Source organism: Homarus americanus, unplaced genomic scaffold (genome assembly GCF_018991925.1).
Source record: "Homarus americanus isolate GMGI-L3 unplaced genomic scaffold, GMGI_Hamer_2.0 scaffold37678, whole genome shotgun sequence".
In the NCBI taxonomy this organism is placed as follows: Eukaryota; Metazoa; Arthropoda; class Malacostraca; order Decapoda; family Nephropidae; genus Homarus; species Homarus americanus.
This window is the reverse complement of record NW_024725520.1, coordinates 913,161-927,623: the sequence shown is the minus strand read 5'-3', so window position 1 is coordinate 927,623 and position 14,463 is coordinate 913,161. Positions and strand designations below refer to the sequence as shown.

Here is a 14,463-nt window from a genome sequence, read left to right as displayed (position 1 = left end):
TAGTGGTAGTCTCCCTGGGCCAAGACTAGCTCATAATGTAACCTTCATCCTCGGGGTCTAAGTGCTGGGCCACCTCCCTCACCTCAAGTGGACCCCACGAGAGGTCCTGAACCACGGTCCATCTGTGGTGTTCAGCGAAAGAAGTGAACACGAGGAACAAAGAACACGGAATAGTAACCCAGATGTTAAGGAAGTGAACACGAGGAACAAAGAACACGGAATAGTAACCCAGATGCTAAAGAAGTGAACACGAGGAACACGGAACACGGAATAGTAACCCTGATGTTAAAGAAGTGAACACGAGGAACAAAGAACACGGAATAGTAACCCAGGATGCTAAAGAAGTGAACACGAGGAACAAAGAACACGGAATAGTAACCCAGATGTTGAAGTGAACACGAGGAACAAAGAACACGGAATAGTAACCCAGATGTTAAGGAAGTGAACACGAGGAACAAAGAACACGGAATAGTAACCCAGATGCTAAAGAAGTGAACACGAGGAACACGGAACAGCATCGCGTAAAACAGTGCCAGAAGAGCAGCCAAACAAGGGCGTAAGGCTCACCGACATGAGAGAGATAAGTCACCTCCATTACCTGAGGAAGGTCTTAACCCAGCGGCCCCATACATCATATATGAGAGGACCAACAAGCTGTCTGAGGTGCAGGAGGAGAGGTACCCGACCCTGAGAGACGGCTGAGAGGAGGGGTGAGGAGGAGTGAGGAGGGGGAGGGAAAAGAAGGAGGGGGAGAGGGTTAAGAAGATGAGGAGGGGTAAGAAGGAGGGGGTGGAGTAAGGAAGAGGAGCAGGAGTGAGGAGAATGGGTAAGGAGGAGGAGGATGAGGGGGAGGAAGAGTGGGGGGAGGAGAGGGAGGTGTAACTAACTACCTCTCCCACTCGGCCCGGGTCACCATGGGTCACAGACGATGCTCCCACGATGCGTCATGACCCCTGTACCTGTACCAAGCTATCAGATCACCTGGAGACTAACCCCACCACCACCTTATTTCACCCCAAGATTAACCACCCTAGAGAGAGGGGGAGGAGAGGGGGGTGGGGTGGGGGTGGAGGGAGTTAAGGGGGTAGCGCTAGGTCAGGTTGTCAGGATAGTTTAGGTTAGGTTAGGTTAGACGGATGCTGGATGATGAGAGAGAGAGAGAGAGAGAGAGAGAGAGAGAGAGAGAGAGAGAGAGAGAGAGAGAGAGAGAGAGAGAGAGAGAGAGAGAGAGAGAGAGAGAGAGACGACTGACGCTGCCAATATAAACATTCTACCATACAATTTCCAAGGTGGGAGGGGAGGGGGGGCGGTTAGAGAGCCAGTCACACCTTAAAATAATAACACACGTCTCTATTAAAAAAATAATAGACAATAAATCTTTAAAAACATCAATGTATAATATCATTGGGTAAATAAATAGAGAGAACTAGTGAACATTAACTCTAGAATATCGGGTCCCATAACAGTAACTAGAGAGGTGGGGGAGGGGTTGTCATAACACGAGGGAGAGGTTGTGTTTGTTTGGTGGGGGAGAGGGAGGTGATGGGAAGATGGGGAGGAAGTGTGGAGATGATGGGGAGGAGGTGGGAGGGAGAGTGGAGGTGGAACAACGTAAATACTATGGGATGGAGGGTAGTGGAGGAGGAAGAGGAGAATGGAAGGGGGGTGATGAAATATGATCCCGACAATACACCCTCCCACCCCCCACCTTCCTCCACCCCTCACTGGCCCGTAGAAGGCTCCAACCTACCCCCTTTCCTCCTCCACGACCACTTGCGCTACTCCCCTCTCCACCCCTTCCCCGGACCCCTTAGGACACCCAATACCCTTCGACCGGACACTGCCCCAGGTGTTCCGGAAGGCATCACACGTCCAGGTTAGGTTAGGTTAGCTAGGTTAAGGTAGGTTAGGTTAGGTTAAGGTAGGTTAGGTTAGGCTAAGGTAGGCTAGGTTAAGGTAGGTTAGCGTTAGGTTTGTTAGGTAGGTAGGTTAGCGTTAGGTTAGGTTAAGGTAGGTTAGCGTTAGTTAGGTTAAGGTAGGTTAGAGCAGGTTGCTACAGGTTGTAGCAGGTAGCTAGGTGTTGCCAGTAGCAGCTGTTAGGTAAGCAAGGTAGGCTAGGTTAAGGCAGGTTAGCGTTAGGTTAGGTTAAGGTAGGTTGGGTTATGTAGGTTAGCGTTAGGTTAGGTTAAGGTAGGTTAGGTTAGGTTAGGTATTGTCACTTATGTTGATAATATAAACACATCCACACTCGTGAACCTGTATTGTGAACATAATACAATATTAACACTGAACAAGAACAAAAATACATTTACCACTAGAACAAAACAACGATACAACTGAACAAAAGAACAATACCACTGAACAAAGAACAATATTACCACTGAACAAAAGAACAATAATATTACCACTGAACAAACAATACAACTGATGTAATGGTAAATAAACGACCTATTAATACGTGTCAAATCAACTTTTATTTTCTCATCATGATTTTAATTGTTGCACAATACTTAATGAACCAATGATTAAAAACACGTAATTAGTGTTGTATTTTTTGGGGAGCGAATTGATGTTATTTAGCCTTAATAGGGCAAAACACACACACACACACACTAATGCCTCTCTCTCACTCTTATTGTCTATTAAACCACGACTCACTGTACTTTCTTCCTCACCCTCCACCTACCCCCTTACCCCCCACCTTCACCCCCTCCCTCCTCCCTCTCCTCTTACCCCTACACTTTTATTTATTGTATTTTCACCATAATTTTCTTTCTCCACACCTGCTTTTCTTCTTCCTTTCCTTTCATTCAAAATCAGAGAGTTCATTATTAAGTAGTTTATGACGTAGGAGGAACTATGACTTAACAGTGTGTGTGTGTGTGTGTGTGTGTGTGTGTGTGTGTGTGTGTGTGTGTGCGTGTGTGTGTGTGTGTGTTCCAGCGATCCTACGGGCACAGCAACAGGCGGCTGGCTAGGCATTAACTGTTGGGGCGTGAGCTACTGCACCTCCTCACACATTCCCTCTCGCTACACCCTTCTCTCTCCCTCTGCTACACCTTCCTCCTCCCTTCCTCTCACACCTTTCTCCTACCTTCCCTCTCGCCACACCCTTCTTCTCCTCCCTTCCCTCTCGCCACACCCTCTCTCCTCCCACCACACCCTCATCCCTTCCCCTTTTTCATCCCACACCTTCCTCCCCGCCACACCCCCAACGCCGTAATACATCTGTCTGCCACTGTAAAAGTATAAATAACATTAAAAAAAAACCCATCACACCGCCACTACCACAACTACCACACTCCTACCACCACCACCACACCAACCACCACTACCCCTACCACACACTACCACCACCACTACTCACCCCCCTACCACCACGGCCCAGATTAGCGTTCATCTGGTTATTCAAGCGTTTATTACTCTTTGTTTTATTTGCTTCCAGCTTTTACGTTGACTGATGACGTGTCGGGGTGCGAGGGACGAATATTTCCGGGTTATAGCGACACATACCAGGGTTGACACATAGAAGGGTTACGAAAGACACATAGCGAAGTTGTGGACACATATGGGGTTACGAAAGACACATAGCGAAGTTGTGGACACATATGGGGTTATGAATGAGGTTGTAGACACGTATCATCACCATAATCACCATTTAAGTCCCATTTCTTTACATATTATGAATAACATCACCATACTCATTAAAAGGTGTGTTAAGGAAGTCTTCAGGTTCGTAAATATATCTAAATTATCATGTACCTGAGTTAAGGTTGACAGGTAGGTCATTATAGTATGTCCCTCATCCATCACCTCTATCTCTACGCCCCCCCTCTCTCTCTCTCTCTGTATGTCTACGCCCCCTCTATCTCTCTCTCTATGTCTACGCCCCCTCTCTCTCTCTCTATGTCTACGCCCCCTCTCTCTCGCTCATATACATCTTAATAATAACAATAAATAAGTAACGCATCTTCACTATTTTTATTACCCCCCACCACAGTGCGTAGTAACAGGCGTATATTACTGGTCTGTTTGTCTGTTGGTTTACGTCCGTCTTACCCGTAACCTTTTAGGTTAGGTTAGGAGGTTAGGTTAGGTGAGGTTGGCTAAGAAGAAGTTAGGTTAGGTTAGGTGAGGTTAGGGTTGGATTAGGCTGTGATTAGGTGAGGTTAGGTTGGATTGTATTAAGGTTAGATTAGGTTAAGTCCTGGTTAGTTACGTTGTGTTTAGGGCTGGTTTGTGTTAAGGAAACGTCTAGGTTAGGTTAGGTTAAGATTACATTAGGTTAGGTTAGTAAAATTAAGCTCTCAGTGCTATTATATATTTACAAGGTACATATTAGATAAGATATTCCAGTATTTCTTATAATATTACATATAATATTACCCGTGTGTGTGTTAGGTTAATTACCGTGTGTGTTAGGTTAATTAATGTGTGTGTTAGGTTAATTACCGTGTGTGTTAGGTTAATTAATGTGTTAAGTTAACACGTGTATGTTAGGTTAATTACCGTGTGTTAGGTTAATTACCGTGTGTTAGGTTAATTACCGTGTGTGTTAGGTTAATTACCGTGTGTGTTAGGTTAATTACCGTGTGTGTTAGCAGTCTACTTAAATATTCTGTACTTACACTTACAGAGAACAAGTAGAGCTTTTACCTTCAATTTCAGTAAGGGATAAGTGCTTTACACATCTACTTATATACACTTATACTTATTATTACTTAAGACCATATACACTCTAACAAATAAGATACCTGTCACTTCCTCCAGTACCTGTCACTTCCTCCAGTACCTGTCACTTCCTCCAGTACCTGTCACTTCCTTCAGTACCTGTCCTGTCACTTCCTCCAGTACCTGTCACTTCCTTCAGTACCTGTCACTTCCTTTCAGTAACGCCTCACATCCCCAGTACCTGTCACTTCCTTCAGTACCCATCCTGTCACTCTTCAGTACTCCGTCACTCAGCACCTGTCCTGTCACTTCCTCCAGTACCTGTCACTTCCTTCAGTACCCGTCCTGTCACTTCCTTCAGTACCTGTCCTGTCACTTCCTCCAGTACCTGTCACTCCTTCAGTACCTGTCCTGTCACTTCCTTCAGTACCTGTCCTGTCACTCCTTCAGTACCCGTCACTCCTTCAGTACTCATCCTGTCACTTCCTTCAGTACCTGTCACTTCCTTCAGTACCTGTCACTTCCTCCAGTACCTGTCACTTCCTTCAGTACCTGTCCTGTCACTTCCTTCAGTACCTGTCCTGTCACTTCCTTCAGTACCTGTCACTGCCCCAAATTCAAGGCAGTACAGTCACTCCCTCCTCCACCCCCATGAACCTTGAATCCACCTCTTCCCCTCCACTTATCCTCACCCTCTTCCACACTACTCCTCTTCCCCTCCACTTATCCTCACCCTCTTCCACACTACTCCTCTTCCTCTCCTCCCGATGTCCCTCCTAGCAACACTCTATCAACCCGTGTCCACTTCTCAACACACACACACACACACACACAAAGATGGTAAGGAGGAGGAGGAGGGGAGAGGGAGGTGAGAGGGGGAGGAGGAGGAGAAGGTGAGAGGGGAGGAGGTGGTGAAGGTGGAGAGGGAGGAGGAGGTGAAGGTGAGAGGGAGGTGAAGGTGAGAGGGAGGAGGAGGAGAGAGTGGATTATTTATACCCAGTGGGTCATCAAAAGTGTAGGTGAGGAATATCATGTATACAACTTGACTCAACGACGGCGTTCATCCTCAGGTTCATGGGGGGGTGAGTGTCCGTTAAAATGGAGGTGTTATAACAGACCATTCTCTCTCATGTAATCCGTTAGAACAAGGTTTTACGGTATTACTTTTAAAATACAATATATAAAGTTATAATATATTTTTAGATGCATTATATACATTTATCTTTAAACAGCGAAACAACGTATTTTTAAAAGCTTGTGTGTGTGTGTGTGTGTGTGTGTGTGTGTGTGTGTGTGCACAGACACACACACACAGTATATATAAATAACGTTTCATTAATACTTTACAGACAATTTTTAATTACCAGTAAAATATCAATTAATGGTAACAATTATTTATAGCAGAAGATGCAATAAACTTATAAAATATTAGTTTTATTTGTTAAGTATTTGTGAAGCATTTTACAATTGTATTGACATTTACACGAAAAGTTGTAGCCTCCGATTATAAAGTGTTGTTGTTGTTGTTGTTGCAGGGTGTGTCTGGTGGCGGCGGTGGTGAGCAGCGCCCTGGCCAACCTGGAGATGGCCAAGATCCGTCGTGAAGGCGGCAGTACCGTCACCTCCTCCACCCTGGCCTGGGTGCCAGACGCACCTGGAGGTGGTCTGCCCCCACACGCCGTCCTCATCACGGAGGACGACCCGTCAACTGTGTGGTGTCGCGCCGAGAAGCACAGCACCTGGATGGCCGGGGCCATGCACGCCGGCACCTGCACTGTCCCCTTCCTGGGTAACGTCCTGCGTATTGAGTCGAACTACGAGATCTTGATCTCCGTCAACGGGTCAGCCCGCGTGATGTACGAAAACTGGGACCGATACCTGGCGCCGCCACACAACGCTGTGTCTGCTGAGACGCGCCGGTTCCTGGCCGTGCGTGAAGGTGAAGATGGCTTTCCTCAGGCTGGTTACTTGGCCCCTCGAGAGCGACGTGCTCACCTGGTGGCTGGCAGCACCGTGGAGCGTGTGGACGATGCTAAGGTCCTGGTCGAGGACGAGCCCGAACGATACGACCTTCGAGCTATAACTCTAGACACCGGCCGTACCTCCATAGCACGGGAAGACTTAATCCTGGCGGAGGCCATGTTGCTCAACCCCGGGCCATCACGCCAGCACGTTGTAGAGGCGAGGGAAGTGGTGGTGAAGCAGCTGTCCTACTGGGGCCGCATCAAGGGCACCTACACCGGCCTCGACGCCCACGTGGTGACTCCCCCACCAGAGGCAGAGGAGCGAGACCTGGTGTGGGGTATACAGAACGAGCTGGACCGTGTGTACCAAGACCTTCTCGAGTATGACCTGCCTCCTGGCACGGGTGTCAGGGTCAAAATGATTGGCACTGTACGCAAGACTGAGGCGCCCTATTTCGGCACCCTGACCGCTGTGTACAAGGACCTTAGCCAGATCTCCCGGGTGGTGGAGGGCCTGCACATGGACCAGCGGCTGGTGCTCCTCCGCGCTCAGTACTCGCCTCCTTACTTCATCCACAACAACACACAACTTAACATACCTGAACAGACTTCAGTACTGTACAAGTCGACCACCACCACAACCACTACCACCACAACTACCACCACTACCAGCACGACCCCTGACCCACCTAAGTTATCAATGGTGGGACCTGAGAAGCCTATGAGTGATTCCTTGAGCACGACGTCTCAGAGGGAGGTGGTGGTGGGCCTCAACAGTGGAACTGGCACCGTATACCCCGCCGTGGCCATGCTGGGGGTGGCAGCCCTCACCCTGGTCACTCTCTCAGCTGTCTTTGGACCGTCAACAACTACACTTATCTGCTAATTTCTTTACTTCTAAGATTATTGTTCATTTACCTAAAACTTGGCCTAATTGAAGGTCAACGACAACTGGGAGAGACCACTGCAACTTTTACACTTCTTCTCAGAATAAACTTTTGTAAAACTATTGTACAGAAGGTAAGCGACAACTACTACCGTATATTCTGACAAGAATAAACCTCAATGTTGTCATTAATAAAGTGTTAGTAAAGTAGAAACTAGATGTGTCTTGTATCAAATGTTTACCCCAGAGAGAGAGCTGTTACTGGCTCATGTGGTCACGTCCACCACAACGGCACAAACATTTCCTCAGTTGTATCTGGAGAATCCTTCCTAAACTGAGTCCTGGGCCACGTCCCCAGGATGCTACTGAGGCCTATACCCTGGGCATTGGCGTTCTTCGTCAACAGGTGCAGTAGTGCTGGCAAGTTGCGGTGTTCTCACCACCATACACAACTACGGCCGGGTAGCAGACTGCAGGCTTCGCCTGTGGCCTGTGTTCACCATGAGGCTCTGCCTCTATTCCCATGGATGACCTCTTGCTCCCAGCCTCTCCCACACGCCCTCCCACCCTGCCTCCTCGGTCACCACAAGCACCTGAGTGGCGCCAGCAACTTTCTGCTGCTTCGCTATATTCCCGACACCTCTAATTCCGCTGCTGCTGACGTAAATTCATTATTATTATTATAACTAGCCTTTGTGACGAGGATATACATTTATAACTGTAAGTAACTGTGTGACTGACTAACTGGGATGAGTAATATAATCTTAACGTAGGTAGAGTGGTCTGACTGAGTGTGTGAAGATGATGTACTGTACAGGAGAGAGAGAATGAAGAGTGTGAATGTTTGTAAATAGTGAGTGTACTGTACAGCTCGAACTTGTATATTTACCAGGTACTGTAGTGGCTTCCTTCTGTGTTTGTACTCGTGACTATAAAACCTTGTTATCAATTATTTGTTGCCGGTGAAGCCTATTTATTTCCACACCTGTTGATCCCCTAAAATAATTACCTGATGCTCACTCCACCTGTCAACACCTGTCATGTCAAATTAATGTCACTAGTCATGTCTGTCATAAAGGTGACATGACTAGTACAGCATAACTATAAACCAGGTAGCAGCATCAGGTAAGGTCCTTAATTATACTTACCTGTACAGTGTGAAGCCTTGACACATGCACAAGACTATGGAGTTTTGACGTCTCCTGTGTGTTACAGAGGAGCTCTAATGTGTTACAGAGGAGCTCTAATGTGTTACAGAGGAGCTCTAATGTGTTACAGAGGCGCTCCAATGAGTTACAGAGGAGCTCTAATGTGTTACAGAGGAGCTCTAATGTGTTACAGAGGCGCTCCAATGAGTTACAGAGGAGCTCTAATGTGTTACAGAGGAGCTCTAATGTGTTACAGAGGCGCTCCAATGAGTTACAGAGGAGCTCTAATGTGTTACAGAGGAGCTCTAATGTGTTGCAGAGGAGCTCTCATGTGTTGCAGAGGAGCTCCAATGTGTTACGGATGAACCCTATCATATTATAGAGGAGCTTTATTATGTTCTATAATATCAGATGCCTAAATGTTGTAAGTCTTAGTGTTGTGTGTAGCTAAGAGAGAGAGAGAGAGAGAGAGAGAGAGAGAGAGAGAGAGAGGTGTACGAGGGTCTTAATGAATTTGTACCTGTCAAGTGTAATAAAGGTGTAGATCATCACTTGTTTCTTTTCTTATCCTGCCCCCCATCACCTAGTACCATGATATTACCTGTGTGATGAACGAGTCCCATCACCTAGTACCATGATATAACCTGTGTGATGAACGAGTCCCATCACCTAGTACCATGATATTACCTGTGTGATGAACGAGTCCCATCACCTAGTACCATGATATTACCTGTGTGATGAACAAGTCCCATCACCTAGTACCATGATATTACCTGTGTGATGAACGAGTCCCATCACCTAGTACCATGATATAACCTGTGTGATGAACAAGTCCCATCACCTAGTACCATGATATTACCTGTGTGATGAACGAGTCCCATCACCTAGTACCATGATATTACCTGTGTGATGAACAAGTCCCATCACCTAGTACCATGATATTACCTGTGTGATGAACAAGTCCCATCACCTAGTACCATGATATTACCTGTGTGATGAACAAGTCCCATCACCTAGTACCATGATATTACCTGTGTGATGAACGAGTCCCATCACCTAGTACCATGATATTACCTGTGTGATGAACAAGTCCCATCACCTAGTACCATGATATTACCTGTGTGATGAACAGTCCCATCACCTAGTACCATGATATTACCTGTCTTACTGTTACAGCTATATACACACACACACTAAGCTGGCACTGTTACAGCTATACATACGCACACACTAAGCTGGCACTGTTACAGCTATACACACACACACACACACACTAAGCTGGCACTGTTACAGCTATACATACGCACACACTAAGCTGGCACTGTTACAGCTATACACACACACACACACACACTAAGCTGGCACTGTTACAGCTATACATACTACACACACAGCATACACACACACACAACACAAGCTGGCACTGTTACAGCTATACATACGCACACACACTAAGCTGGCACTGTTACAGCTATACACACACACACACACTAAGCTGGCAATGTTACAGCCATACACACACACACACACACTAAACTGGCACTGTTACAGCTATGCATACGCACACACTAAGTTGGCACTGTTACAGCAAACACACGCACACACCTGCTGGTACTGTTACGCTATACACACACACACACACACTAAGCTGATACTACACTACACCTGCATCATCATAATAATAATAATAATAGTAATAATAATAATAATAATAATATTATAAATAATAAGTTATTATAAAACACCAAAAACTTCAACATGAAGATATATGCATCACCGCCCCACATACACAAAGTGTTGAAAAAATACAATATTCCGGTATAATAGCCTGTGTATAAATTAACAAACATACAGAGTATATATATATATACTCCCAAGAAAAGTGCTGACCTCTAAATGTATCTCATGCACGTTTAACTTATACTATACATAACACTTTATGAAAACAGGTAAAACAAGTCAATAATCTGAATAAATTTAGCTTATTACTATTATGTTAAGTAACTCTTATTACACTTAACATTATAACCACTAACTACTGATCTCTTATGTGTATCAAATGGTACTTAACTCTCCACGATCATAGTGGTGTTAGCTTTTGTTTAAAGTCTACAAAAGGTCCATTAAAAAAAATCTCAGGTACATTGTTTATATATTAGATGTTAAAGTTATGACATATTATGTGCACACAAACACTCGAATATATATCTACATAACAATGGATTACAACATCAATAACAACAGTACTGAGAGTATTAATGGCAACAGCAGTAGTTAGCAGTAGTAGTAGCAGTCTGACAGCAGTAGTAACATAACCACAAGACTCATCACATTGTAGTGCCACTTTGTACCACCATCTACCAGCATAACAACTACACAACCCTCATCTATAACGCACTGTATACCTCATCGCCTTCACCATAACAACAACACAACCCTCATCTATAACGCACTGTATACCTCATCACCTTCACCATAACAACAACACAACCCTCATCTATAACGCACTGTATACCTCATCACCTTCACCATAACAACAACCAAACCGTATTAGTACAACATCAAACACAACATTAAACCTATTTATAACATTCAATAAGTGAAATATATTACATAAGAGTTCAAAAGGTCACACAGGTCAAACGATAACCTGCAGGTAAATCAGTGCCCAGACCTACCTGCCCCTGGTGACCTAGATCTCGCCACTGATTGGTTCCCGTCATCCCTTAATTAGCCGTGGTGACTGAGCAGTGTGGGGTTAAGCCTGTCTTAGTGACTGAGTCTTGCTAATCGTGTAGTGTCGATATCTCCCTCACCCCCCCCCCCTTCCCCCACTTTTCCCTTCAACCACCACCTCCCTTCCCCTGTGTTAATAATGACCCTGACCCTGACCTCCCTGAACCCCCTCCCCTATGGTCCAGCACCTCTCGACCAATGATACTTCACTGCCAGACACAGAAGGAGCGACGGACGGAGTAGACGACGCCTGGCAACACGAGGGAGATATCGTACTTCTCAAGGAACACATGGAACACATTCTTTACCCAGTGATCATACGTCTGGCACACACACACACACACGAGAGAGAGAGAGAGAGAGAGAGAGAGAGAGAGAGAGAGAGAGAGAGAGAGAGAGAGACGTCCCTAAAATTGGTCCATCAAATTACCCTCTCTTGGCCTACCAATCACCTCGGCTCTCTCTAATCACTCGCCATCCAATCTCTCAATCTCACGGCCTCTACCCCCATCTCTACCTCCAGGCTATCAGGACCTCCACTACACCTCATCTACTACATGTGACTGCTGAGTGGGGGGGGGGAGGCGGGTTCATTTACACCTCCAGCCTCTACACCACTACACTCCCAGCCTCTACACCACTATACCACTACACCTCTACACCATTACACCACTACACCTCTACACCACTCCATTTCCAGCCTCTACACTACACATGACTACACAGGGAACTTTAACCACCTCCTCCTCCTCTTCCTGCTTAAGACTGAAGAAAAAAAAAAGTAAAAAAAAAAAGACGAAAAAAGAACTAAAAAAAACGGGACTTGGTAATAAACTGCCGGCAAAGTTTGGAGGATAATTTGCATAATAAGCATTTTCCGGGAGGAGGGGTTGTTGTTGGTGGTGTGTAGTGGTGGTGGTGGTAGTGGTGGTGGTGGTAGTGGTGGTGGTGGTAGTAGTGGTGGTGGTAGTGGTGGTGTTGGTAGTGGTGGTGTTGGTAGTGGAGGATATGGTGGCAGTATTAGTGATGATGGTGATGGATATGCTGGTGGTGGTGATATGAAGAGATAACGGTGGTAGTGGTAGTGATGCTGGTGGTGATGGTGGTAATTATGGGAGGAGAGGAGGAGATAAAGGAGGAGAAGAAGAAGAAGAAGAAGAAGAAGAAGAAGCCAACACCCCCGTGTCTGCCCAACATAACCTTGCGCCAAATGTCCACAATGAAAAGAATATCACGAGATGAATTTACATAGCAGGAAGATTACCCAGCCAAATGGATACTTCAATTTGCAAGCGAACATCTGGGCGAGTGTTGCAGTGTTGAGTAAAAAGCTTTCACAGTAACAAGGATAAGCTGCACCTGAAGATTTGCCCCTCCGTCCCCAGCTTATTTCACCTAAAGACTTGTGTCCCCCCCCTCCCCCCCACAGCTTATTTCACCTGATGATTTGCCCTACCCACAGCTTATTTAACCTGAAGTTTAACCACCCTAACTCTACTTTGAGGTAAGGTTAGGTTAGGTTAGATTAGGTTCGGTTAGATTAAGTTAGGTAAATAAACTGTTTCGGTATTAATCAGAAAATATGATGGATTCTCATAACATCACGATGGTCATTATAAAGCAAATAAATGTAAGAAAGTCTACGGCCATCACCATCCACATTCCAGTAACAGATTTTTCATAGGTACCTGAATATCCCCCCCACTGGGTTATTGCACCTGAGTATTTACCCATTCTAACTTTATCTACCCAAACCAAACCAGCTGACCGTCAGAATGAAGCCATCTGTATCGACAACTCTCTTCGCCAGCTGGTTTATTATGCCTTCACTCACTGAAATAAACCCTATACTAAGAACAGGTAAAATAAAACACTCGCTAATTACCTTGCCATCACGGAAAACTACCTTGACATTTCCCTAAAATTAATCTGTCATTACCTTGGCATCACCTAAAATAAATTACCTTGCCATCACCGAAAATTATCTTGACATTTCCCTAAAATTAATCTACCATTAACCTTGGCTTCACCTAAAATAAATTACCTTGACATCACCTAAAATATACCTAAACTTTACCTTGACACACAGTATACGACCAGTTATTGAATCAAATAGAGGTACAGGTGCGTGATGATGTGCGGCAGTCAATCAGTGGATGGTGGCAGATTTACCTGTGGCCAACCCTTTCATTCACACAGGTAAAGGCGATTAAGCTCTCTTGCACCTTGAGTAATAATGTCACGCTATAAGTTACCCCCCCCCTCCTCCCTGTTGTGTTACCCTAGTCTGACCTTTCCCTTCTTCTTCCCTCTACCTCCCTTCCCCCTCTCCACCTCCTTCCCCCTTCTCCATCCGGCTTCCTCTCCTCCCAACACCTCTCTTTCTCCACCTCCTCCAGGCTTCTTTCGTCTACCTCCTCACCCCCACCATCCCCCCCCATTTCCGCTCATCCCTCCTCCTCCTCTTCCTTCACTACCTCCTCCGCCCTCCACTCTCCTCCTCCTCCTCCCTCTCCATATATCACTTCCCATCCCTCTCCTCCCACTTGCTCTCTTCCTCCTACCACTCACATTTCCTACCCCTCCCTCTCCCTCCCACTGCCCCCACTATTTCTCCCCCCACCATTACTATGTTAATCTACGTCCCTCCATCCAAACACAATTTCATTTTCATACAATTACCCAACTTTTACTATTTTTTGTCGCGTCATTTAGTACATGTACATTAAAGCACCCTAATTACCATACCTACCACACCTGACTCCATACCTAACACACCTGACTCCATACCTGATACGTGTATACAAAAATACATAACACCCTGGCTGTATGTAAGGTCGCAGAATTCATGTATGTATACTTTGGCTTTGTGTGAGGTCATAGAATATATGTACGTATACTTTGGGGTATACTTACATGTATATAATTTGGGTATGTTTCTAAGGTCATAAATATATACTTTGACGGAATGTTAGGTCGTAAATGCACCCATCCATCCACCTAACCATCCATACATCATCACCACGACCTCATCTGCAAATTTGGTGAGAAGCTTCTG

General features: G+C 45.6%; 1 protein-coding gene across 2 annotated transcripts in view; it reads left to right on the top strand.

Annotated features, from left to right (window-relative positions):
* The window catches only part of LOC121865181 (protein unzipped-like), a 65,691-nt gene extending 53,889 nt beyond the window's left edge, over positions 1 to 11,802 (top strand). Inside the window, exons 2-3 of one of the 2 annotated variants that reach the window (XR_006088722.1) lie at positions 6,207 to 9,161; positions 11,753 to 11,802. Coding sequence is in view for 1 of the 2 variants with exons in the window: in XM_042364491.1 (XP_042220425.1) it covers positions 6,207 to 7,521 (1,315 nt within the window). In the remaining variant the exon portion in view is untranslated. Of the gene's footprint in view, positions 1 to 6,206; positions 9,221 to 11,752 lie in introns of those variants that run through there. The other variant, XM_042364491.1, reaches the window with a different exon arrangement.
* The last annotated feature ends 2,661 nt before the right edge of the window (positions 11,803 to 14,463 follow it).